Source organism: Olea europaea, chromosome 23 (genome assembly GCF_002742605.1).
Source record: "Olea europaea var. sylvestris chromosome 23, O_europaea_v1, whole genome shotgun sequence".
In the NCBI taxonomy this organism is placed as follows: domain Eukaryota; kingdom Viridiplantae; phylum Streptophyta; class Magnoliopsida; order Lamiales; family Oleaceae; genus Olea; species Olea europaea.
The window spans coordinates 10,631,029-10,656,991 of NC_036259.1; the positions used below are offsets into that span (position 1 = coordinate 10,631,029).

The 25,963-nt window shown below is 33.3% G+C and overlaps 2 protein-coding genes across 2 annotated transcripts; one reads left to right on the top strand and one right to left on the bottom strand.

Moving 5' to 3' along the window:
* The first annotated feature begins 1,005 nt into the window (after window positions 1-1,005).
* LOC111372011 lies at window positions 1,006-9,742 on the top strand. Its single transcript, XM_022994149.1, has 8 exons — window positions 1,006-1,009; window positions 1,253-1,303; window positions 1,420-1,551; window positions 1,621-1,842; window positions 2,130-2,240; window positions 9,022-9,092; window positions 9,193-9,255; window positions 9,341-9,742. Exons 1-8 carry the CDS (start codon window positions 1,006-1,008, stop codon window positions 9,623-9,625), a joined length of 939 nt encoding a protein of 312 aa, XP_022849917.1. The 3' UTR covers window positions 9,626-9,742.
* A 5,328-nt stretch (window positions 9,743-15,070) lies between these two features.
* LOC111372362 ((S)-ureidoglycine aminohydrolase) lies at window positions 15,071-18,961 on the bottom strand. The gene is made up of 10 exons (XM_022994666.1): window positions 18,890-18,961; window positions 18,635-18,674; window positions 18,417-18,483; window positions 18,008-18,093; window positions 17,658-17,739; window positions 17,409-17,465; window positions 17,060-17,098; window positions 16,578-16,648; window positions 15,551-15,604; window positions 15,071-15,472 (listed from the first exon to the last, which is right to left on the bottom strand). The coding sequence occupies exons 1-10, from the start codon at window positions 18,954-18,956 to the stop codon at window positions 15,403-15,405; spliced, it is 633 nt and encodes a 210-aa protein (XP_022850434.1). The 5' UTR covers window positions 18,957-18,961; the 3' UTR covers window positions 15,071-15,402.
* Between the last annotated feature and the right edge of the window lie 7,002 nt (window positions 18,962-25,963).

The window sequence follows — 25,963 nt, forward strand, 5'->3', positions numbered from 1 at the left end:
ATGTATTTTTTATTTAATTGATTTTTTTTTGTATTGTCCTATACTCTATTTTTGTTTATTTTCAATCTGTTGAGTAATTTCATATTTCATATTTTATTTTTAATTTTTAAATATAAAGAATCGAATCGGATCAAAACCATAAATTAGTGGTTTGATTTCGTTTCCGTTCAATAGTTAGATATGTAACCAATTGTTCTATTTCTATGATTTTCATTTGTATTCAATTTGACTCCCTTCGAAATCAAACAGAACTAGACTTCGACAACTTCTTATTATCCAAAAAAAATTACATTTTACAAAATCTATTCTTGAAAAAAAGAAAAAAAGAAAAAAAGAAAAGGCTCTAATAGAGACTTAAAATATGCACCAGTGTACTTGGGGATTCACATGCTACTTTTTGCAATTTCCTACATACCGTGAGCGATACATACAGTGCGTGTTGAGAAAATCTAATAAATTAGGAAATTGTAAGGGTGTGTTTGATTATATTTATTTTCCATGGAAAATATCAGTTTTCCACCTAAATTTCTATTTGGGGTGTTTGATTGCTATTTTTTTCATGGAAAACATTTTCCAATTTTTGAAAATTGCCTAATTTTCTTTATTTTTAAGGAAATTTTTTTCCTTGAGTAGATGTGGTTTTTATTTTCCACAAAAGATGAAAAATATTTTTTTTCTAGGTGATATTTTCATTGTCAATCAAACACACTCTAAGAGAAAAAATATGGAGTAGAAAAAAAAAGTAGGACGCAAAAGATAATTTGAGTGGATGTTTTGTAAAAAGTAGGGGAGGAACATGTTATTTGATGAAAGTAACCCAAGAAACGCATCATAAGCGCACCAGAAACATGTAAGAAGTTTTTCTTGGGAAATTTGCCTAAGGATGGCGAAAAAAAATATTTTAACCCGATACACGTGGGAGTTCGTCTCAAATGAGACGAGAATTTCCCACCTAAATGGGTACACGGGATGGGAGTGGATAGGGATTGTTGCCTCGAGATAAAGATGGGTATTGAAAATGTTGTTCCCGCCCCATTTAAAGTTCATTTCAAGATAAGTTTTTAATCGAAAAGAAAATAATTATAACATTTTCTGAAGAGAACATAAGTTATTCCACAAATCAGAAAAAAAAAAAAAAGTAATTTTCACCAACTAAAGACATGAAAAAAATAAAACAATTAAACAAAGTGCTATATTGGAGGCAAAGAAGCACTTCTACACAATACACAATTTTTTTTTTTTTGATATCTAGGTATCCACCTTACAGTGACTAAATTCTGGAGTCTACACCTTGGCCACTCAAGTTGCAGACAGGTTAAACCGCAGGTTGTGCCCCAAACTGATCAGTGCTCAAGAGCCCCCAACTAATCTGTCAAAGTGCAAAATAAGTCGTTTTTATCTTTGCACCTTATCTTCCAGTAGAGCTCCTGCCTTCAAGGATAAATCCTGCAAGAAGACTTTATCGTGGAAGCATTATGTATTTACATATTCATAGCTATATCCGTCTTCATCTGTATAACAAATATACAAATGAAATAATTGTTGTGTCAAGTGAGAATCCTCTTATATAAATATATTTATTTATTTTTTTTTTTTTAAATTTTTTTTAATTTTTTTAAGGGTTGGACCAATTTACTACCAAGGGAATAGGCTATGGACCAGTGATGCAAAATTCCCTAAAAAATTCCCCTAGCTATTTAAATTGTCTGTGCGCCTCCTCTGCCCTTCTTCCTTCTCTGGCTTCACGAAACAGCGAACTTGTTACGATGAGTTTCAATAGCAAAGTTCTTTTAGAATTGGAGGCCAATAGTAGCACCACTAACCCTTCAACTTTACGCTTAGGTTTCTTTTATCTATCTACTGGAAATTTCTCAGTTCGTGTTGTTTTCATTCTCCCCCCCCCCCCCCCCCCCTAACGACCCACAAAAGAGATACCATTGCTCACAAACAAGGCAAAGTAACAAAAAATAGTAATTTATAATAATTTTTTGATAAGAGGAAAATAAGAATACATTTTTTTTCCCGGAGATGATACATTTTTCTTTTTACAATTTGTTTGTAAGTATATTTACAAGATTTGACCATATTACCCCCCCCCTTTTTTTGATGAATTGATATTCTTTTTATAGAGTCAAAACTTCAATTTTGCGGCAAAGATAATATCTTTTTGCAGCCTGGAACTACAAAACTAAATCCACCTGAGCAGAAGCCCACCATTAGTCCTATTCCCAAGAGCCACGGTAATGACAACCCTGCTTTCATTTTTTATTTTCTTTCCTATATGGTAATTGTTTTCCGTGATTTTGAGATTTGAAGAGATCTATAGGTATTTTATATTGACCTCGAATTTTGTAACTATAACGTGGCCAATAGATCCAATGCCTCCAGCGTCCATACATGCATGATTCTTGCACACTTGGACAAATCGTTAGCCACATGTGGCTTCCTATGGTGGGGTGGAGTTGGCTACGTGCACTCTAACGGTCAAATCAATTGAGATAGTAGATAAGTGAGGATGAGAGGTGCTTTGGACACAAGCTTCCAATATAAAAAAGGGGTTGGCTATGGGGGATTTTGTGATAATAATAGTAAGGATAGCAAAGTTATAGTTTAAGAGTCTAAACGTACATTACCTTTGAAATCACACATTATGTGAGCTTTTTAGAATAAGATGAATGTCGACCATAGAATGAAAGTGTATATGGCCTCATTTGGGCGGCTGAGACCTCTTGTTGAAGGTATCAATCAATAATAAGTATTGAATGCTAATACCATTTTGTTGCTTAAAAATATGACGCTGGGCTTAGACTTGACTTAATTGGTTGGATAGGACGGTAGTAACAGTGAATTATCACATCAATCACGTATCAAGAATTGCATAGATCTTCTGCTAGGCCCCCTTATAGCCTCTTCCGCAAGAGAGTTTGTTTCTTCATATGGGGTCGACTCGGTCAAATGGGTTTGACATCTCATATAGGTTCGGCCTCTTCACGAATGTTCGACCAAATTACCTCTTGGGCAGAGTGATGTGGAGTGTAGCTCCAGATTCGCCTGCCACGTAGGACCCGTTAGAGCCTCATCAGGTGAGGCGTAACAATTTATATGTTTTTAGATTAACAGTTTTGAGAGCCATGTTGTTTTGTATGAGTTTTGAAACTTTTGATGTATTAACTAAAACCAGGGCCGAACCTGTGCTTCACAAGGCCTAAAGCGAACTTTAGAATTTGGGCTCTTAAATCGTAGCAAACAACCAATTTTTTTCATTTACAAGAGTTTTACTGAACTAAATTTGTTTGTTAAGTTAAAATTAACAATAAAATAAAATATTTAAAATATTATATTACCATAAAATAACAATGCTAAAATATTTTAAATGATCAATTAAATACAACTCACCTTGAGATTTTAGAGGTAAAAGTATCAATCAATTTTGGATAGTCGAGTTGTTCAATTATTTCTTTTTCAGTGGATAACATGGTTAATCCATTCAATCTTTACCATAACATAGTTGATAAGAGATAACTCCTAATCAATTTCAACTTGAAAAAATTTCTTTCTATTGATGCAATTGTAATTGGTATGGTTAGCAAAATATTGCAAGCAATTGGGTAACAACTAGTCATTTTCTTCATCAAGGAAGATCCTTCATTGAAACCTATTCTGGAAAGTAATGTAGCATATCAATTGCTCTTTTTGTTTCTCTATGTAAATAATACTTGAAAATTGTCAACTCCGAAAATAAGTTATCACCAATAACCGTCTCTCTATACCTCTCTATCTCCTGCACATCTTAGCACCTCGTCATACCTTTGACCTCTTATATTATCAATATCAAGCTCAAGATTGCTTAATCACATTTTTAAGTTCAGCGAAAAGTCCAAGTACTTGTGTATCATCTACCTTAAAAATTTAATCCAATATTCTTGTATCGTCGACAAGTCTATTAAATCTTCCACACATTGTATTACTAGAGAAATATGCTCTCCATGACTCGCATATGAAGTAAAATCAAGTATGACAGAAAAATATTTTGTGTGTTTCACTTTTGTGATAATTGCACTTCTCACCACGCCTTTCAACGTTTGTATCAATTCATTTTGAATTTTAGGACCAAAATATGTATACTAAATCTCACGTAATTGAGCACATCGAATGTGTTCTTTCATTACTGGATCAAACTCAGCTACCATTTCTATCATTTGCAAAAAAAGTTTATTGTTTTCAACATAATGTTGCTCAAAATTTTTCTCGAAATGTCAACGTATTTTTAGAGAATCTTTTCACAATAGCAATTATCCTCGTTAACATTTGTTTCGAGTACTCTATTTCTTTGTTGATAGCCAATTGTATGTTTTGTTTGAAACATAATTTTCAGTTCCATCCAACTAGTCATGCAACCTATATGCTCGTTAGTCACTTCATGTTTTGTAAGACGTCGATGCACGTTATGTCAATCTTTGTATCAGTCATTATCCAATTAGCCAAAGTTTTTCATCAGTTTTTCTATCTTAAACAACTTACAGCAATAATAAAACATATTGTCCAAAGAAATTGAATACACTAGCAATTTTCTATAAGTTGTCAACCAATTTACCATTATTCGCTTATATTGTGATGATTCAAAATGTCTACGTTGACTATCTTTGGAAACAAGATGCCATCAACTCTTTTTGGACCTACTTCAAGTAAAAAGTCCCTTATCTTTAATCAATGTGAATGCCTTTCCAATTTTCAAGATCATCAAAATCCAAAGAAAAGCAATTCTCCAATCTTCATGTTGAAAATTATCTTCATTATTTTGCTTTGATTCATTGACATTGGCAGGTTTAATTATTTTCTCGTTCTCTTTTAATTCATCCACATTATCTGCTATTTTCTTTCCATTGAAGTACTTATCAAATCTCCAGCTTGGCTTCGAAAAATTTGGTAATTGAGGAACGAGAGAATCAGAATGACAATGGTAATGTAAATGAACTGAAAGAGAACGAGACAAATCATTAAACCTGTCAATGTGAATAAATCAAAACAGAATGATGAAAAATGTTCAAAATGAAGATTTAAATCAAGAGAAATACTTTTTTTTGAATTTTGATGATCCTGAACATTAGAAAGACATTGACACTGATCAAATATGAAAGAACTTTTTAATTGAAATGGGTCAAAAAGAGTTGATGACATATTGTTTTTCAAAGATAGTCATGGTGGACGTTTTGCATGGTGGACGTTTTGAATCATCACAATATAAGTTGTTAATGGTAAATTGGCAGACAACTAGATAGAAGTTGGTATTTTCAATTTCTTCGGACAAGATCTTTGGTTTTTTGCTGCAAGTTGTTTGAGACAGATAAACTTTGAAAAATATTTGCCAATTGGGTAATGATGGATACAAAGATTGACATAATGTGAATTGGCGTGTTACAAAACTTGAAGTGGGTAATAAAAATATATGGTGCATGACTAGTTAGATGTAATTGAAAAATAGACTTCAAACAAAACATACAAGTGATGAAAGCATACAATTGCCCATCAACAAAGAAAGAGAGCACTAGAAACAAGTGCTAACGAACACATTCGACGTGATCAAGCACGTGAGATTCAGTGTGTGTGTGTGTGTGTGTGTGTGTGTGTGTATATATTGATTTTAAGATTCAAAATGAATTGATACAAACATTCGCAGGCGAGGTGAAAAGTGCAATTGTCATAAAAGTGAAACATGCAGATTATTTTTCTGCTGTACTTGATTGTACTCTAGATGCGAGTCATGAGGAGCAAATGTCTTTAGTAATACAATGCATGGATGATTTAATAGACTTGTCAACGGTACAAAAAATATTGACTTGAAATTTTTGTCGAGCTTAAAAATTTGTTAAACAGTTAACATAGTTTTGAGCTTGATATTGATAATATAAGAGGTTACGGGTATAACAATGGAGTTAACATGAGTGGGAGAATAGATGTGTTCAAAGAAGGTTATTGACGATGACTTAAATTCGGAGTTGACAGCTTTGAAGTGCTATCTACCTAGAGAAACAAAACGAACAATTGATGTATTACATTACTTGAAGAAAATGAATGGTTGTTTCTCAAATGTTTGCATTACTCACAAGATTTTGCTAACCATGCCTGTTTCATTAGCATCAGCGGAAAGAAGTTTCTCGTTGTTGAAATTGATTGAGAGTTATCTTCGATCAACTATATAGTAACAAAGATTGAATGGATTAGTCATGTTATCCATTGAAAAAAATTGTTGAAAAATTCAACTATCTAAAATTGATTGATATATTTGCTTCACGAGTTGTATTTAAGTAATCCTTTAGAACATCTCCGCATTCTTATTTGATTGTAATATAAATATTTTGAATATTTCATTTTATTTGTTGATTTTAAGTTGACAAGTTTAGTTCTGTAAAACTCTTATAAATGAAGAAAATTGATTGCTTTATACTATTTAGGAGTTCAAATTCTAAAGTTCGTCTCAGTCAATGAGAGCCTCACTACAGCACCACGTACAATGTGTTTTCTTGTACTTCATGATGATAGTTACCATTCTCCAACTACTCAATAATGTAATTGTTCTTAAATATCAACATTTAGGGAGTCCACAAATATAAGCAAAAGATGTGTATAGATACCATGTATGAGCAGTTGTACAGCTTCTATAGTGACTCTGCATCAATGCTAGACCAACATAACAACACGATTAGTATCTCTTCTTCACAAAAGGGATCAGAATTTGATGCATCTCTACTGTTAATTGCTAGTAAGCTATGCATCATAATGTTTCTCAAGTCAAGTCTGACATTGGTCATTGTCCATATTGGTGTAACCAACACCGACACCATTGCTTCCCCGAGTTGTACCATTGTAATTGTAAATTCTTAATAGTGCAGTAATGCAATGGTTATTATTTGTTGACACTAAATCAATTTATGCATCAAGTGTTGAGTTTGGAAACATGAACATTTTGCTAGATTTAGGGGGTGTTTGATAGGCATTTTTATGTAAAAATGCATTTTAGAATAGTAAATTGATGTGAAATGTGTGGTTGAAAAATAAGGAAATTTTTTTGATTTACGTATAATATTATTTTAATAAAGAATGAGAGAAAACTACATTTTGAAAAAAATGGCTACCAAACGGGCTCTTATTTGATTTGATGTGGTTTGTTGTTAGTAACTTAGGGGGTGTTCTCTTTGTGTTTCAGTTTTGTGTTTTGAGTTTTGAATTCATTTTGAGTTTTGTATTTTGAGTGTTTGTTTTGAAATTGTTGAAAATACGTTCTTTTTGTTAGTTTCTCAAAACAAAAAAAATAATTTTTTTTTTAAAATTTTGAGAATCACCACACCACCACCTCAAAACATCAAAAAAAAAAAAAAAAAAAAAATTAATTTTTTTTTTTTTTTTTTAAATTTTGTAAGTTGGATTGACTGGAGGAAAGTCCCAAGAACTTCTCATTTTTCCATCTCCTTATATTTGAGCTTTGATGTATTCACCTAATCATTCTTAAAAGTTACTTCATCAAACATTTAAACCCCCCCCCCCCCCAAAAAAAAAAAAAAAAAAAAAAAAAAAGAAGTGTTTCCCGCGTTTTCAATTTTTTCAAGTTTTACATTGAAAACGCCCAAAACGACAAAAAAGTCATTTTGTGTTTTCTTCACAAATTTTTTTTCGTTTTCGAAAACGTTTTCGAAAATTCGTTTTCGAAAACGGGAAAGAGAACACGTTTTCACCGTTTTGAAAAATCGAAAACAGAAAACGACCCGAAAACGGTAAAGAGAACAGGGCCTTATTGTCTTGGAAAGTTGTTGATTTTCATTGATAAGTATATTATTTTTAAATATTCTTGGATTAAAGAAAACTATGCTATGTTCACATTAGTTTGTTTGCCTCAAATTTTAAAATTTTATTGTCACATCCGTTCATAACAAGAAATCATTATTGGTAACTCTTTGGGTTTATAGAAATTTGGGACGTTACACTAATATCGTTCTACATACTCTTTGAGATCAATAAAAAGGTTGGAAGGAAATATATTGAAATGCACCCAAGTAAGGGCATTAGCCAAGGCGAGAAGGCATGCATTGAGCATTATTTAGTTTTGCCCTTTATGGAATCTTTTAAGTTCTCTACTTTTTTGGTTTGTTCATAGTTTTATGTGTTTTTAGGGCAACCCTAGAAACTAAAATATTAAATTAGAGAAGAAATGAAGAACCTACCTGTGCCCTTATCCATTTGATGTTTCTAGTTGCAATTTAGACTTTGAAAATTTTGTTGAAATGTTTTATTGTGGAATTTTTAGATGATTGATGGTCTTCTGTGAGTATAATATTCTTTGATCCTTATAATTATTTGGTTGAGGCATACACCTTCAAGTGATTTGAGCTTATACCTCCGATGTATGCATTTTGCTACATTACCAGATTTGGCCTCTTTAAACACTGGCCCCAATTCAATACTTTCTTCAGGAAGAATATGATGCTTCTAGCAATATATTATTATGTTCAAAATTATCTTTAATTGGTTTTAGGATAAAAAAATCTTTACTGGGTCACAAGCTCATGCTCTTACTCGTCATAAACTTTGTTCTTCCCCAAATACTCTTGGTCATCACCTCGCTAAATTTTGAAAGATAAATGCTAGTGTTGCTCAGGATATTGTTGTTCTTTTCAGAACCTACTATAAACCAATGGGAGCTGCTCGAAAATCTAAAATTGCTTAGGTTAAATTAGTGTTTCATAAATTATGATGGAAAATGGAGTTCAATAACTGCACTCTTTCATGTACAGTAACATGCATAAGGGTACCCCTATGGAATGCCAAACAGATACCTTGTATTAGGGATACTATTAGATGATTGGCTAGGTGCCTCCGATGAACCCCACCCTGACCAAAAAGAAGTAACAATTGAAAAAAAAGGAATAATAAATTCAAAGTTGGAGAAAAAATTTGCCTCTCCAGTTAGGGAGTCCGAGAAACTCTAGTACATAAACAAAATGATATTGGGTCTTGGTCTCGTTGCAGTTTTTGGGAAAGTGAAGGATTTCCTAGGCGTTATATCAGAATCAAACAGAAATCTGATGCAAGAAGCCAAGGTATAATAAGTACTGAATAAAAGAATGGAACTTTTTCGTTTTTCATCTGATTATTTTCTGTTTGCACTAAGTTTTTGCTACTGCTCATGGCAAAATACAGGACAAACCTGAAAATTATGACATTGAAGTCCTGAGTGGAAGAGAATCTGAATACATTGAAATGGTAAAGATTATCTTCTTTTATTTGTTCATGGTGGTGGGGGAGCAAGTTTCACTTACAACTGATTCGTCAATGTCTATGTTCCCAGGACTTGATGCTGGGTGTAGCTGATCTTCATACCCCGGAAGCTGTTGCTGCTGCAGAGTCTGCAATAGCTGGTTATCAACCGATAATTCCCTTGGCCGCCGATAGTAGTAGCGGGTCAGAATCTGAAGATAGCAGTGGCGATGACGATGACAATGTTAAGGACGACGAAGAAGAAACTAGCAAACATTCTGCAAAATTTTGTTCCAAGGTTGCTGAAAAGGATTCAAGAATAGCATCCAGGAATCAGAAATCTAGAAAACGTCGAAAGATTGTTGAGCTTTCTTAGATTTTGATATTGTATCACCTATCTATTATCTTGTAATAGGATATATTTGAGTTAATTTTGAGACAATAACAAAGGTCAGTAAACTTTTAATAACTAAAACATTTCCTCTAGAGCGAGCCTCCCTAGAAAAGAATTTTAGAGACTTAGCTTTGTTCTCTTTGTTGTTTTCAAGCCGTTTTCTATTTTAAATTTTTGAAAACAGTGAAAACGTGTTCTCTTTTACGTTTTCGAAAACAAATTTTCGAAAAAAAAAAAATGTAAAGAAAATGCAAAACGTCCCTTTGAACATTTTTTTGTACAAAACCCGAACTTCTTGAAAACACGCAAAACAGGAGAGAAACCATTGCCGTCTCCCTTCTCTCTTCCGTCGTTTCTCTCTTCCTCCTCTCCTCTCTTCGCCAGCTTCAGCGTGGGAAGGCGACAAAAGTGATGCACCGATGACGGCGCCGGCGTGGGGAGGCGACTCTGTTGTGAACGTGGCACCGCAACCCATTCGTTTGGGCCCGTCTCTATCTCTCTCTCTTCGACGCCGATTGCGGTTTTGGGGAGGCTGTTGGATTGATGGATGTCGGGAATTTGGGGGTATCAGGAAAGATAGATGTCGATGCATTGGTGAATATTATAGGCATTCGAAGTCTTAGCTTTATGTCAAATTCCTTCTCAGGTCCCATACCGGAGTTTCATCGAATGGGAGCCTTAAAGGGCTTATATTTATCAGGTAACCAGTTTTCAGGTGAATTTCCTTCGGATTATTTTTCGACGATGAGTGGATTAAAGAAAGTTGGGCTCTCTGGGAACAATTTTACAGGTGAAATTCCATCGTCATTAGGCCATCTCCAACCCAACACCAAATTTTGCACAAAATCTTGCACCAAACTAAAATTCATCTCCAATCATTACACCAAAAATTACACCAAATGAACAGTATTTAACCATTTTCTTCCCTTTTTTTATTCTTTATAATCTACTTATTTGAAATATTATTTATTTAATTATTTCAGAAATACATAAATTACTAAATAAATAATTAATTAATCGTGTTTGATGTATTTTAAATTATTTTCGTCTTTTAATTAATTATTATGTTTTACATTTAAAATTTATTTTAAACAAAAATAATTATTAATATTAATAAAAATAATAATAATTTATTGTATTAAAAAATATATAGCACAAATTACATAAATACCCTCAACAAATTTATTTGGAAAATGTAAAATAAGGGCAAAATGGGCATTTTACACTTGCACCATTTTGGTGCAAAATGGTGCAAAGTTTGGTGTTGGGTTGGAGCAATTTTGCACCAAAAAATGGTGCAAAATGGTGCAATGGTGTTGTGGTTGGAGATGGCCTTAGTCCAATTGTCACATTTAATTGAGCTGCATCTTGAAAATAATAAATTTTCGGACAGTATCCTTTGTTTGAACAGCCTAGTTTGATATTATTTCACCTGTCTAATAATAATTTGGAAGGGCCTATCCCCCTGGATTGGTGAAATTTAATGCAAGTAGGGCTCTGTGGAGAAAATATAGGTAAGGCTTGTGATCCATCTAAAGTATCAATTAGTCCATCACCCCACAAAAAAATTGTTGGTAAAGAGAGTACAAGGATCTCGATTTGGTTGTTAATAGTTGTTATAGTTGTGCTTTTGGCTATGGCAGTGGGTTTATTGATGATGAGGAGAAGGCAAGAGCCTACTGATCTTATGATTAAGGAAAATCTTGATGATTAAGTTGATTTGAGTGCACCAAGTGTTGGGAAGAAGGATTTAGAGTCGAGCCAAAGGGGTTGGGCTCTAGCAAACTTGGCTTGAGTAGAAAGGGTTCGACTCGTGGGAGAGGTGTTGCAAATTTGATAATTGTGAACGAGGATGGTGGTGAATTTGGATTGGCAGATTTGATGAAGGCCGCAGCAAAAGGTCCTTGCAAGTGGGACATTAGGATCTTCATACAAGGCAACCATGGGCAGTGGATTGACAGTAGTTGTGAAGAGGATTAAAGAGATTAATAAAATGAGGAATGATCAATTCGACGCTCAAATGAGGCACATCGAAAGACTAAACACCGGAATCTGTTGACACCGCTAGCTTACCACTACCGTAAAGACAAGAAGCTATTGGTCATTGATTTCTTCACTAAACATTTTTGTTTTACATGTTTACCAGTTCTGTCAGGGAGCTGATTGTAGAAGAATATCAGGAGTTGTCTGCAAACCTTGTCATATTATTGTTGCATTGTACTTTTGGTTGTTCTGTTTGTTATTGCAAAAACATTGCGCATTTGTGTTTTTGAATCTTTTATGCTTTGATTGCGGTGTTGTTTGAAACACTACTTTTCGAGTCATGGGCAAAGTTTCTAGCTGTGATTTATATATTGTATCCTCTAAGTTTGTCACTTCTGTTCCTTTCGTAATTGTCCATGAAGTAATCTTGGCTGCTTGAGAGGCAACATCTAATCAAATAAAAGAATCTGGAAATTTGCATTCTCATATTCTTAAAACGGGGTTCTGTAAGTGAATGTTTGATATCCCATGTTCTTGTGATTGATGGTTATGAGGTATGCGACACCATCATACCTAAGGTTCAAGATTATGGTTGGCTAAAGAACGAAGAGTTTCACTGAAATCCTTGGTTAGGCTAGTGCGACAAAGAAAGGAATTGGTATTTTTGTACCTTGATGCTGTATGCCTTATCGAAAAGATGAATAAAAATTTGTGTAATTGATTTCAAATTTGCCAAGAAATGTAGATAGTTATTTTGTTGTTTAAGATGATTATATTGGGATTGTTTAAATTGATTAGAATGGTCTGGCCATTCTGTATTTATTCACGATTAAAAACTATCGCCCTGACTCAAAATGAGAGGGAATTTACTACTCATTATTGTATATTTTTCATTGCTTGGTAGTGATGGAAATAAAAAATAATTATAAATGGAATTGATTTTAAGAACTTCAAACAATCCAAGAGATATGGACGAGTCATTAGTTTTAATCACGGAGACGTGCATAATGGTCAAATTGGAAAAAAAATTGAAGTTGGTTACTACTTTAAAATACAAATAAAATCCAACAGCTAAAATGAAATATTTCTATAACGTTCAACTAATAGTGGGTGTTAATACTATATTAACATTAAACTGTTAAAATTTATTGAATAATCAGATTTCTCGAATAAAATATTATAAAAAAATATTCTGAAAATTTCAAAGTAAACGTGTTTTCCATTTTTATGTTTTGAAAAACAGTTTATCAGAATAACAAAGAGAATATATTTTCAACAATTTCAAAATCGACACTCAAAATACAAAACTCAAAATGAATTCAAAACTCAAAACTACAAAACTCAAACACGAAGAGAACAACCCCTTAAATTTTGGAAATTTTAACCTCTGGATATTCCGCGCCTAAAAATTAGTCGAAGAAGGTAAACTTGAATGGTACTTGTCCTAGAAGTGCTATTGATTCTAAAACAACCTTCTTGATTGCACCTTGTCTCATACCTTCGTTAATTGCACATTAAATAATTTGTCATTCATTGCGTCATTGTAGAAGACTCATGAATATAAATTGACATTTGATCGATCCTTTTTAATAGCTAAAACTTTTGAATTAAGTGGTTACCAAAATGTCTGAGATTACTCTGTGCCTCTAACCAATGTTGTATAGAGCATCTTCTAACTTTTGAGACCCGTTTGAACAATGGCCTAAAATGTTCTGCGCGGAAAGAAACACAAAAAATAGATATTATTCATTAACGATTGGTACACAATAGTAACTTCTTGGTTTATCATTGAAATTTGTTATTTAGATAAGGATAAAGTGCACTTATCGTCCCCAACCTTTGCTCAAAGTCGTAATCAAGTTCTTAACTTTTTTTCTTTTTCATCTCAATCACGTCCCCAACCTTCATAAGTTAACAAATTGTATTAAAATCAAATTTTGAGAATAAAATTTCTCTTCCCATCACTTGCCAGTTCCGTTTAAACTTAGTGCAAGTTTGGTAAATGATTAAATTAAAATATAAGAGATTATAAGCTGTAAGTCCTATAAATATATAGATAATAAGTGCCTAATTTGAATATTATCTAACGTCAATGTAAAATTAATTCTATCGCGCATTTATTTATCTGATCATCAAGTGAAACAAGTGGCTGGAATTCCATGAAAATTGGAAGATGTTAGTGCCTAAGGAAACTCACTCACTATTTCCACTCTGCTTGAATGAAGTTATCCTGGAAATGCAGAGAAAGGATGAGAAGTGGCAATTTTATAATTATTCGCTTGTAGTTTTTATGGCCTATGAGAAACTATCTCTCTATGCCTATAAACGTAAATGGAACCCGTCCATTCAATTACAAAGAGATAAAGGGAGAGAATGGTTTATTTATTTTACTAGTTTCTCCTTTGCAGAGTTACATTATTCAATTATTGCCATGAATCAAGGTATGCTTCTTGATCAATTAAAATTATATGTGAAAATCATGTATTCTAAAGATCTTGATATTCGGATTTAATTGCTTACATGCAGATATTATATTATAGTTTCATGACTAGAAGACTAGGGACAATCATTGGTGCTTGGACAAGCTTAATGTATTGAGAAAACTGTTGGCCTCACCAGATTGAGCCATGTTCCTTTAATCGTCATGTATGCAAGCTCGATGGTTTTGGAGAATGTGTACTCTAACAAGAACCTCGTTACCTCGTGTACTTATACAGGAAAATATGATAATTGAACTCTCGTATTGAGCTACAGTTCTGCCAGAAATATGTGTACAGTGCATAGGGTGTTTTCTTGGGAAAAGCTACGGTGTAAATATGGTTAAAGACTTCTAACTGCAGCCATTTCAGAATGAAGATTCGTCCAACGAGAAACATCATTTTTTACTGAAGTATGCTACAAGTATATTCTCACTTACATTGAGTTCGACACTTTTCCACGTGGCATCCATCATAGCCATTGATTTCTACAACACCGTCACATTACTGACTAAATTTTGATACATAGGTGGGAAGTCAAGATGAATATGCGTATAGCATAATTTTTTATATTTTCAACATTGTAAGCTGTGAAATTGAGTTAGATAGAGAGTGCCCCAACTTAATTGTAGAGTTGTATTGAGATTTTGACTTATCTTATAACGTAAAGTTAGTGGCTCCAGACATTTTTGGTGTTACAAGTAGAAAGATCAGGCTTAATCTAATCCAAGATATCTTGGCCAACTCAATATTCGACTTGACAAAAATGTTTTCAACAATTAAGAGGAAGACAACGCATACCAGAAATCCAAGAACCTTTCAAAAGTGTGTTAGACATGTACAACGCACCAATGCAATAACGAGGATAGTACGATGCTCACTAGGGATCTTGAAAAATTTGTCAACCAACTCAACATCAAATAGGTTCTCGTGAGTACATTCAAGTTGGAATATTTCAAACTTACAGTAAACTGAAATAAATACTTTCCATTCATTTGAGTCTTGTGAAATAACAACACCACAGCGTGCTAAGATAAATAAACCAGTATCAGATATAGTAATGCTCGACCAATTGTACAGATGCCAGAATAACGTTGAAAATTTTATATGTTGACATTAAATATATATTTGGAACCAAGCTACCAAGAGTTCGAGTGCTACGAGCAATACACAGAGTTTCGAGATGGGCATGAAAAAAGAACCAATCTTAGTGTACTTAATTCAAGCTAAGTTAGAATAAGCGAAGCCTGGAACATGCTTCAAAATGGATTAACATGACTGAGGACTGTCAAATTGTTGTTACAATGGATTTCTGTTCACATCTTTATACAGCAAATAGCGTGATTTCGTCTTGCCAAGAGCAGCATACCTGAAAAAAGTTGAGTAAATTGAGTCACTATCGTGACATCAATATAAAGATAAAGATCGCGTAAGCCCTTTTACTTACCACTGAGGCACAAATGGTGCCATCCAAATTGTATCCCCAGCTTGCACTGGATACCTATTCCCCATCAAAAACAAGTACAAGTCAAGAGAACAGGAATTTTTAATGGCGGAAAGGTATTTTATAATATTTAGATTGATTAATAAATATTCTTGCATCCAATAAGCAGAAATGCGTAAAAGAGTAAGACCTATCGTCTTTGATGATATTCCAGGACATGGATCTTAGACAATGAAGATGATAAAGAGACTATTTTTGAATCTTAATTTCCAATATGAAAATATTCTCTAAGCATATCTAACACATCTTTCTAGTGGAGCGACGAAATCTTTAAAAGAAAAAATATAAGTTGCAGATTCTTCTCAGTTTGAGTGAAAATTTCAAGCAACAAAAAATATATAGGATTTTCTTTTATACTTTTATATATATTTATTTAATATCGATGAGCAGTACAGTACTCCTGACAGTTCTATTGATGGGGATGAAGCAAGTATATATTAAGAACTCAGAAATAGCCAAACGAAATATGTGTCATCTCAATGCTGCATGAACCAACCATTTACAGTTGTTTTACCCCCAAATAACGCCAAGTTGTTTCTACAAACTTTAAGGTTTCTTTTTACATAAATGGGGCAGATATATTGAGTGATACTCTTAAGAATTCAACCCAACTTCTCAATTTTCTAAGCTAGATAGGAAAATGAGTCAACTGAAATAATAAATGGAAAACATAATAATTTGGGCCTTTTAATAGGGGGTTGATACTTAAACAGGAACTTTAGGGATCAAATTGCATTAGTAAGGATTTAATATTTCTTTTTGTTGGGGTGTGAGTGTGGGGATTACAGTAAAAAGAAAAGATTTCTACAAGCAAGGGTAATCAAAGCAATTTCTGGGGCATGGATCCTTAAAGAGGTTACCATGAGGTTTTAGAGCACTATTACCCTATGGCGACGTATGCAATCTTGAATTTCTGACAAAATTATCCTGTCTTTTCAGAATATTTTATGCAGCACAGTTCAATTCTTACCAGCTATCCCTCAGGCGGTAGATACCCTGCCCTTCCAAAAGCAATAACCCATGTTGGTTATAGTGGACTTCCTGTCAACATGCCAAATACATTTAAGATAATCAGAAGTTAAAAGCTTTCAGAATCAAAATTTTAGGCACATCCATAATGACGAGAAATAATCAACATTTACTTTAAATTTTAAAATATCCACAATGAAACCGTCAAATTTAAGTAGATCCAACATCAGTGGATAATTGATGATACATTGGAGGGAACTAGGAATGTGAAATCAAACATAACATAAAACTAGTGAAAGCAAGTTCAAGAATATAACATCTTCATAACATTATTGACTCGATATTTTGTTTCAGAGCTTCAAACAAAGCATCCTTGTTTCAGTATTATTCCACAAGATGAGAGAAACTATAAGCAGCAACTTTTCAAAGAAAAGAAATATCATGTCATACGACTCGACCAAGAAAGCAACATCAGCCTCATACCTTTACATTGAGGAATTCCCCTGGTTGAAAGTCCATTATCTGTCAAATGGATAAATTAGACGAAAATAAGTAGCCGAATTTGGGAATCTAACATTCAAAATAAGAAAGGACTAGCAGAAGGAGAAGAAAGAGGAAGCTTTGTTCAAGACATTTTCTCCAACTTCGATACTACAATTTTTGCATCAAATCATTCATTATTAATGCACCACATTCTGCAAGTAATTCTTGTTTAAATTTTGAGTTATTGGTACTACATAAGAAACTTTAGATGAAAAGTAAGACAGTAGATTTAGATAGGACCATCAGGATGATGGTATTCATTCATCACGGGGATTAAGTTAAAACTTACATGAATGTTGAAATCGTAATGCAAAGAAGTTGGAAGAAGCTTCCTAAGCTCAAACACCTGAGGGCGGAGAAGAAAAATGAAATGATGGGATTTAAGCATAAATAACAAGGAGTATTCCATAATGTAGCTATAAGTTTCTCCATTATAAATTCAATAACCATATACGCATGCTTTAAATCAAAACCTAAGCTATAAATAGGTATGTAAAAAATATTGATGTTTAAGAAACTCAAAGATAACAATGTTTACCTCGCCTGGAGTTTCAAGAAGGGGCTGCTTATCTGTTGAACCAACAATTTGCTCGACAATATGATTTTCCAAATAGGCATACCTGAATAAGGAAAATTATGCCACTATATGTCATAAAAAAAATAGTACAGTCATAATTCTAAGATAACAAACAACAATGTCTAAAACTAATTTCCTCTTTGATATTTCATGATCATAATTGATCCCGGTTAACACCATTAGAGTGAAGTAAATTACCACTGAGCCTAACAATGCTGAGCTTCAAAGTGAAAAGCAATATTTGAATGTGGATGATATATGACTAATGGATTCTGGGATAATGGTATATAGAAAAATCAAAAGGAAGAAACCTTCTTTCAAATACAACAAGTGTGGCAGATGCATCAGAGTTCAAGGAATGTTTAGAGTTTGGAGGAAGATAAGCATATGAATCCACCTGCAAATTTCCAGAAAATATTTATTAACTTCTCTTCATGGTTATATAGATCATGGCATACACTGATCAAGGTTTATTCGACCTAGAGAACAAGAAGGTAGTTTTAATGCCGAATTATGAATCTATATTACAGCAGCTCCTTAGACATTAGATACAAAGACCTATAGGTGACTACAATGTGGTAGTCAACCAGTTTTTATTTATTATCAGTGTGATTAAATAATTTCCACACCTAATTTAAAAAATTCATGATCAATACAAGGTTAAGTTGTCCCTAAAATGTGAAAAACAGAACAAATGGAATTACAAGTTAGCAGTTATACCTCTAGTTTGTGACTGATGGCTGATGCATCGATGAGAGTCACCGAACCTTTAAGCACAAAAACAAATCTGAATGTGCAAGCACAAGAAAGACAGCCATAGTTTATCAAATGCAAAGCAAACCTTTAATACGATCCTATGCAAACTGGCTTTGCATTATAATATTAAAAACAAAACTCTAGTCTAAATTTCTCAAAGTGGAAAGTAAAAGCGTCCAGACCTCTCAACATCAATAGGTGGCAATCCCGATTTCGAGTTTTCTGAAGAAAAATGAACAAGGATTTTTAGAACAATGTAAAAGTGTATCAGAAACAAGATATAAAACTTTCAAAGCATATTGTCCACATTCTTATAATAAGTCTCTTTCGCGGTTATCATCAACTCCAAAATGTTAACTCAAAGCCTCAAATACACAGCACCTGAAACAATAACTTGAATTTGAAGCTACAGAAGTCACTAAATTTCCGAATCTCACCTTGCATCTTTGCCAAGAACATAACAAAATGCGAGCCAATTGCCGGTGTAATTAGATAAGCACCCATTGTGTTAACCCTGTCAGTTCAATCAAATTTCATACAATCTCAAACTAAACACGTTTTCTAGTTTTGTAATTTGAAAAATAGTTTTTCAAAATTACAAACCAAATACAAAGAGATCCTCAAAAAAAAAAAATAAAAAAAAATGCTAATCTTCTTGTTGATAACTAAAACCCAGACCAAAACTCCGAAAACTTTTAATTGGAAAAAATGAGCCCAGACAAGCCTAGCATAATATTCTTTTCTCTACAACCAGATACCAGACCAATCGCACCGATTAAACACTCATCCACATATAAAATCCAAAAATTGTATCCGTTTTTCAAAGGAAAAAAATTATGGAGTAACCTTGAAGATGAGAGGGCGAGAGCGTTGGGTTTGTTACTTTCCAATAGAGCGGCCGGTCAGCACTCAAGATTGATGGTGCAGAACAAAACCCTTCTTGGGAAGTAGAGAATTTCAAAAGACCTGAAATCAGTTCGACACTAACAACATAAGTACCAGAAACTTCAAATTTTCATTTTCATTGTCATTGTCAAAATGAAAAGTTGAGAGGAAAAAAACATTAATTTACTCAGAATGGTCAACAGAACGAGGTGAGGATGGACTGAAGATGATGATAAAGATTGCATCTTTGCGACGATTGCCGTGGTTTTTTGGCCTCCGGATGTTTCGCCCGCTAGTGTGAGTTTCAGAATTCACTCACTACAGTGTTGTGTTTCTCTATTTGTCAGTGGTTTCTTTGGGCTTTTTTGCATATGGGAGCCGAGTCAGCTGGCTAAATCACACTAATCTCCATTCAGCGTACCATATCTTGAGAATTGTTGAAATATTCCATCGAGCACAGGAATGGACCACATATAATTAAGAACAACACAATAGGGAACATCTTGTACGAGAACAAAAGGAAGAAATATTTTGTAAAAGGAAAACCAAAAAAAAAAAAAAAGCATGAGGAAAATAGAGAAAAAGGAAACGAGTAAATTTAACCAATAATCACTGAACTTTACACTTGATTACTACTTGCTCACTCATCATTCACAGATTACTGAATGTTCAGTCATCTTTTCATATAATTACTCATTCACCACTCGTCTCTTCAAATAATTGGACGACTTTTACGACAAATTTTCGACAACTTCCGACCACAAAAAATGTCGAATTTTGATACCGTTGGAAAGCCCGCGATATCCTCTTCAATTACCACCCAAAATCTCATTATAACTTTGAGGGATTCGATCGAAAAATTGCCTTAAAAATTGCCCAAAAATTTTGAAAATTTGCCCAGATTTTCAGATTTTTTGGGCAACTTTTAAGGCAATTTTTCGGCAACTTTCGACCATCAAAACTATCAAATTTTGATACCATTGGAAAGCTCACAATGTCCTCTTCAATTACCATCCAAAATTTTCCTATAACTCCAAAGGATTCGGTCAGAATAAACCCACAAAATCAGCATCTTGAAAGGGCGAAAATCTGGACAAAGTTCGGGACGCTGACTTTGTGGGTTTATTTCGACCGAATCCTTTGGAGTTATCGGGAAATTTTGGGTGGTAATTGAAGAGGACATTGTGGACTTTCCAATGATATCAAAATTAGATAGTTTTGATGGTCGAAAGTTGCCGAAAAATTGCCTTAAAAGTCGCCCAAAAAATCTAAAAATCTGGGCAGATTTTCAGATTTTTTGGGCGACTTTTAAGGTAATTTTTCGATCGAATCCCTTGGAGTTATAATGAGATTTTGGGTGGTAATTGAAGAGGATATCGTGGGCTTTCCAACGGTATCAAAATTCGACATTCTTTGTGGTCGGAAGTTGTCGAAAATTTGCCGTAAAAGTAGCCCAATTATTTGAAGAGACGAATGGTGAATGAATAATTATATGAAAAGATGAGTGAGCATTCAGTAATATGTGAAAGATGAGTGAGCAAGTAGTAATCAAGTGTAAAGTTCAGTGATTATAGGTTAAATTTACTCAAAAGGAAACTGGCTAATTCATTTAAAATGACAGCCACCAAGTTTGGTGAAGAGGAAGGGTCACACAACCAAGACACCAATTTGGTGAAGATCTGTAAATGCGTATAGGCCGGCAGTAATTTGAGTTATTGCTATTATAATGCAATATTAAAATCATAAGAGATATGTTATGGATTGAGTTTTGTTGTACATTACCTTGAGCTAGTCGATGTTTATGAGTTTTTGTAAATATGAAAAAATTATAAAGATTACTCTTCATTATATCCATTTGCTTACGCAGACATTTGAGTTTAGTAGAGCACGTAATATTGTCTTGTTTTGCTGTTTAAGGTGGTTGAATCGCCCATGAAGAGAGTCGGGTCAAGAACAGTCGGCAGGGGTAGATCAAATTGCAAGATTTTGCTTCAAATTTTGGAATTGGGAGCCCTTGAGCCAGGATTTGGGACTGAATTGAGAGTGGAATGGTTTCTTGCATTGAATTTCAATTTGACTTAGGTTTCTTTGGTTTGGAATTTGGGTTTGGGAGTTGGGACGGTTTGGGATTCTTTCAATTGGAAATTGGAAGGGATTTTTCATTACTTCATTTTCAATTTTATTAATAAAAAATCCTTTTTAATTGGTGGGTCACGTGACCCACGAGGATCAAATGTAGGTCCGTCAGTGATTATATCTATTCAATTGTATCAAATTATTTTTCTTAATATATGAATGTATGATTAACACACAATCTTTTCTTTTAGAGTTATTTGTAATCTCATAAATAAAATCTTTTACTTTGTAATAGAAACATAAGTTTATTGTATACAATTAATAATATTCAAAAAAGGTATCAAGGCTTCTTATCTTGGGTTAAACTCACAATCAAAATCGTTTTTCGGTGATGTATCTTTTGATCCTTGGACCATGGAACAGGGCAATTTGATTGAGTCAATTTAAATTTACAATCTCAATTAGGCTGTCATTACATTGTATTGGGTTCGAAGGAGATGTTTAAGATTGGAATTGATCTCCTCAGTGACAAGAAAACCTTAATTAAGGTTAAGATTTTCTTGCCATATCAACGGTGGAAACAGGGCAAAAGATCTTACTTGTGCAAATATTATAAAGATTATTATTTATAGTATTTTCTCAATTGTGTAGGATTATTATTTTTTATTTAACATTGATTGTATGATATGATATCGCACAATCTTTCCTTTTAAAATTACTAATAGTCCTAAATACGATCTTCTACATTGTAACAGGAACACAAGATATATTATATACAAGTTATAATGTTTTAACATGAATAACTTGTCAAATGAAATAGCAACCCCCAAAAAATAAGTTTCTTTGTTGTAGATCAGTTTAAATAAGAGTTTCAAAAGGTCCGTCGAAGAAAATGCCTCATCTTGCTTCCAAGCAGGAAAAGCGCGCCTATTTGAAAAGACACGTGGACTTTTTTGTCCCATTGGTGATATTTTCTAGTTTTGAAGTTCATCTTAACAAAATACTCAACAATTGCTAAAATCTTAAAATAAAAATTCCAACCAAAATATACCCTAACCCTAATTCAACCTACAAGCATCCACGAATTTTAAGAATTATGTTTTTGTTGAAAGAAAAATGCTTCTTGTGTACAGAGTACACCCCTCTCACATAAAAGAAGACCCACATTGATTAAAAAATTCTTGGGCCCTCTCGCATGTGAGAGGGCTGTACACTAGAGTGTAAAACTCTAGTGTACATGTAGCATGACTATTGTTGAAAACTTGAAAAATGTTAATGAAGTTCCTTGAAATTTTCAAGGTTTACCTTATTCTATTAATTTATTTGTCTACAAAAATTAAATTGATATTAAAAATCAGAATTACTTTATTATGCATAGCTTCGCCTAAGCACGCCTACGCTCGTAAGGTTTGAGGATTGACGTCCACGTTGATGTCTTACCCTTTAAGAATCATTTTTCAAACTAGGACTTTTAAATTTGATTGAACTCAAAGGCGACTCAATACAAGGCCAAGACACTCAAATTTTAAGAAATTTCATTCCAAATTACTGGCGAAAATTTTTTATGCTGAGAAGTAAGAAAAATAAGTAAATATCATTAGCAATTAGGATAAAATTAAAAATAATAACTTAACATTAATAATTGATTTTTTTTTTCACCTTTCATAATTAAAAAAAATAAATTATTTTAATATATTTTGTTTAGTCAGATAAAATAATACCTTTGAAAATTATGTCGCTATCTAAATAACTAAAACAAGATATAAGATTACCCACGATATTATAAAGTTTATCCCCACTCCAAGCTTAAACCCATGTAAATGCAAGAGGAAAAAAAATAATAAAAAATAATGTTATCTAGTTGAAGTATCAGTTTAGGTGACCACATTTGATAGGTTCAATTGAATAAATCATGTGATATTCCATTCAAATGAATCTATCATTTAATGATATATAGTCGTCATCTAAAGTGGTGCTTGACACTAGTGGTGATGAATAGCATTATTCAAAAATAGTAAAAGTGCGTCTAGGCGTGAGGTGCAATCCGCGCCTTGGCAATAAGCACAAAGTAAGCAGTCAATTGTCAAATTGATCACTTAATGCGTGATCAGGTGAGCTTTATTAATTTTTCTTAATTTCAAAATTTTAAATGATTTTATCTATATAAAAGTCAAAAATGGAAACTTGAAAATTGAAACTATGCAAAATAGTCTAAATTTTGCATTTCGAAAACTTGAAAATTGTATAATTAATGAATTATATGAATTATTTAGTAAATATAGTATTTTATAAATTTAAATATTTGGTAAGTATTATTTTAATTATTAAATAAATTTTAGAATGATTAAAAATTTAAAATAATATTGAAGATAAGAAAACACACTTGAAGCTTGAATATTGACCTTCACGTTTAGTCACACTCTATGCTTTTTAGAATACAGCTAAAAAAATAAAGAATGCAATTTCTAAATAGTCATGACTTTTCTAAAGTGACTAAGTTGGTTCATACAAATCACACACAAATATGTTCTAACCCTCTCCCTCAAATTGATGCATAGATATTAAACACACCCAACTTGAATATTGACGCATTTAATAGACCACTAGTAATTTCACGTGTCATTAATTCAACAAATTGATGAGCGCTTTTGATGTAACCACAATATTTCCATGTCAAGGTTATCCTTGATGTAGTTCCTCCCGATGTCAATGTGCTTTTGTTCGATCATGTAATAGTGGTCTATTTGCTATCTCGATAGCTTTCATGTTATCACAAAAATCAGCATGGGTTTACTTGAACCAAATCTAAACTCATAATTCATAAGAATCTTCGACCAAGTAGGTTTAGTGGTTGCATTGTGCAGTTATCAGTATCCAACTTGAGCACTGACAATGCTATTTTATTTTGTTTCTTACTCCTACAAGTTATCAAATTGCCTCCAACAAATGATACATCTGTTGATCTAGATTACCCACCAAAGTCCAAACTTGTATATCCCACAATATCACGATGTTCATGGTTCAAAAACTAAATACTTTTGCCTGGAAAGGATTTTAAATATCAATATATCACTAGGAATATGCATAAATTGACTCAAAATACTCACTTCATATGACAAGTAAGGTCTCATGTAAGTCATATAAATTAACTTTCCTACTAGTCTTTGATATAGCTCTTTATCCGTATGAGTTTGATCATTGCATATAGATAAGCATGGTTTACCTCAATAAGAGTCTCCACAAGATTGTACGTTGAGTAACATGTTTCTGCCAAGATATCTAGTATATATTTATGTTGGGAGAGAATAAATCTTTATTTAGATTGAGATACCTCAATGCCCAAGAAGTACTTTAGAGCACCCAAATCCTTCATTTTGAACTCTTGGGAAAGATAGTTCTAAAGTTTCTCTCTGGGGTTGCTACACATATAGCAATCATGTCATCAACATAACAATAAGTAGTACGATATCCTATTATCCTCGCCCTCCCTTCCATAAAATAGAACGTGATCTGCCAGCTCCTGCTTAAAATCGTACATTTTCATATAACGACTTATCTTCCCAAACCTAACAATTGGTGATTGCTTCAAGCCATAATAAGCCTTCTTCAACTTACATACCTTACCTCTTGGCGATGTACAGCTCAGAGGCAGGCCCATATAGACTTCTTCTATTACATCACTGTGGAGGAAGGCATTCTTAACATCAATATTCTCTAATGGTCAGTTTAGGTTAGCTGTTAGAGATAATATGATTAAGAGAGTTCATCTTGACCGATGGAGCAAAAGTCTCCACATAACCTATCCCATAAATCTATGTTTAGCATTTGCAACCAGCCTAACTTTATACTATCCACTGTCCCATTAGATTTGTACTTCATTGAGAGCACTCACAATCTTCCTCTCCCATGGTAGCTTAACCATGTCCCAATTAGAGTTCTTTCTGGTGAGTATTCATTTCTTCTACCATAGCAGACTTTCACTTGGGATCTGCAACAGCTTGGCGAAATTGACTGATAGACACAAAAGATAACTGAAGGAAAACTGCTATGTGAGTCTTAGATAAGCGATTGTAAGAAATATAATTAGAGATGAAATAGACATCATTAGACAAGGATTTCAAGAATCCTTGATATCGGGTTTTTTATGATCGTGAAGCAGGTATCTCTTCCTATGATTATTAGCTATTGGATTCAAGATAATAGTTTCTGAGTCATTCAGGGGCATGGTAGTATTGTTAGGGCGAGTATTCGGAAAGAGCCCGATAATATCATCAGAATCTGGCTTGGGGTGGACATTGGATCTCCTTATTTAGCCAGCATCGCTCCAACTTGATCATTCTGACTGTATTATATGGTTCTACGTTAGAAGTTATAACATTTATTAAAATTTGAGATTCCATCTTAAAATATCAACTTTGTTAAAAGGAACAATCCAAACTTTTATAATTTGATCTATATTTTCATCTTTATTCGATGTGAAATTTTATTTCTTAACAACATTTGCTGAAAAATAGTGGCTCGAGCGGGTATATTATTTGAAAGAACACAAA

What these genes read in the sequence shown, in the direction of transcription:
- LOC111372362 (XM_022994666.1), bottom strand. Translation starts at nt 18,956, where the DNA reads ATGGGTGCTTATCTAATTACACCGGCAATTGGCTCGCATTTTGTTATG. An exon ending in GTTCTTGGCAAAGATGCAAG is followed by an intron (nt 18,675 to 18,889) that starts GTGAGATTCGGA and finishes ATTTTTCTTCAG; the next exon opens with AAAACTCGAAATCGGGATTG. An exon ending in CCACCTATTGATGTTGAGAG is followed by an intron (nt 18,484 to 18,634) that starts GTCTGGACGCTT and finishes TTGCACATTCAG; the next exon opens with ATTTGTTTTTGTGCTTAAAG.
- LOC111372011 (XM_022994149.1), top strand. An exon ending in CCCTTCAACTTTACGCTTAG is followed by an intron (nt 1,843 to 2,129) that starts GTTTCTTTTATC and finishes TTCTTTTTATAG; the next exon opens with AGTCAAAACTTCAATTTTGC. An exon ending in AATCTGAATACATTGAAATG is followed by an intron (nt 9,256 to 9,340) that starts GTAAAGATTATC and finishes CTATGTTCCCAG; the next exon opens with GACTTGATGCTGGGTGTAGC.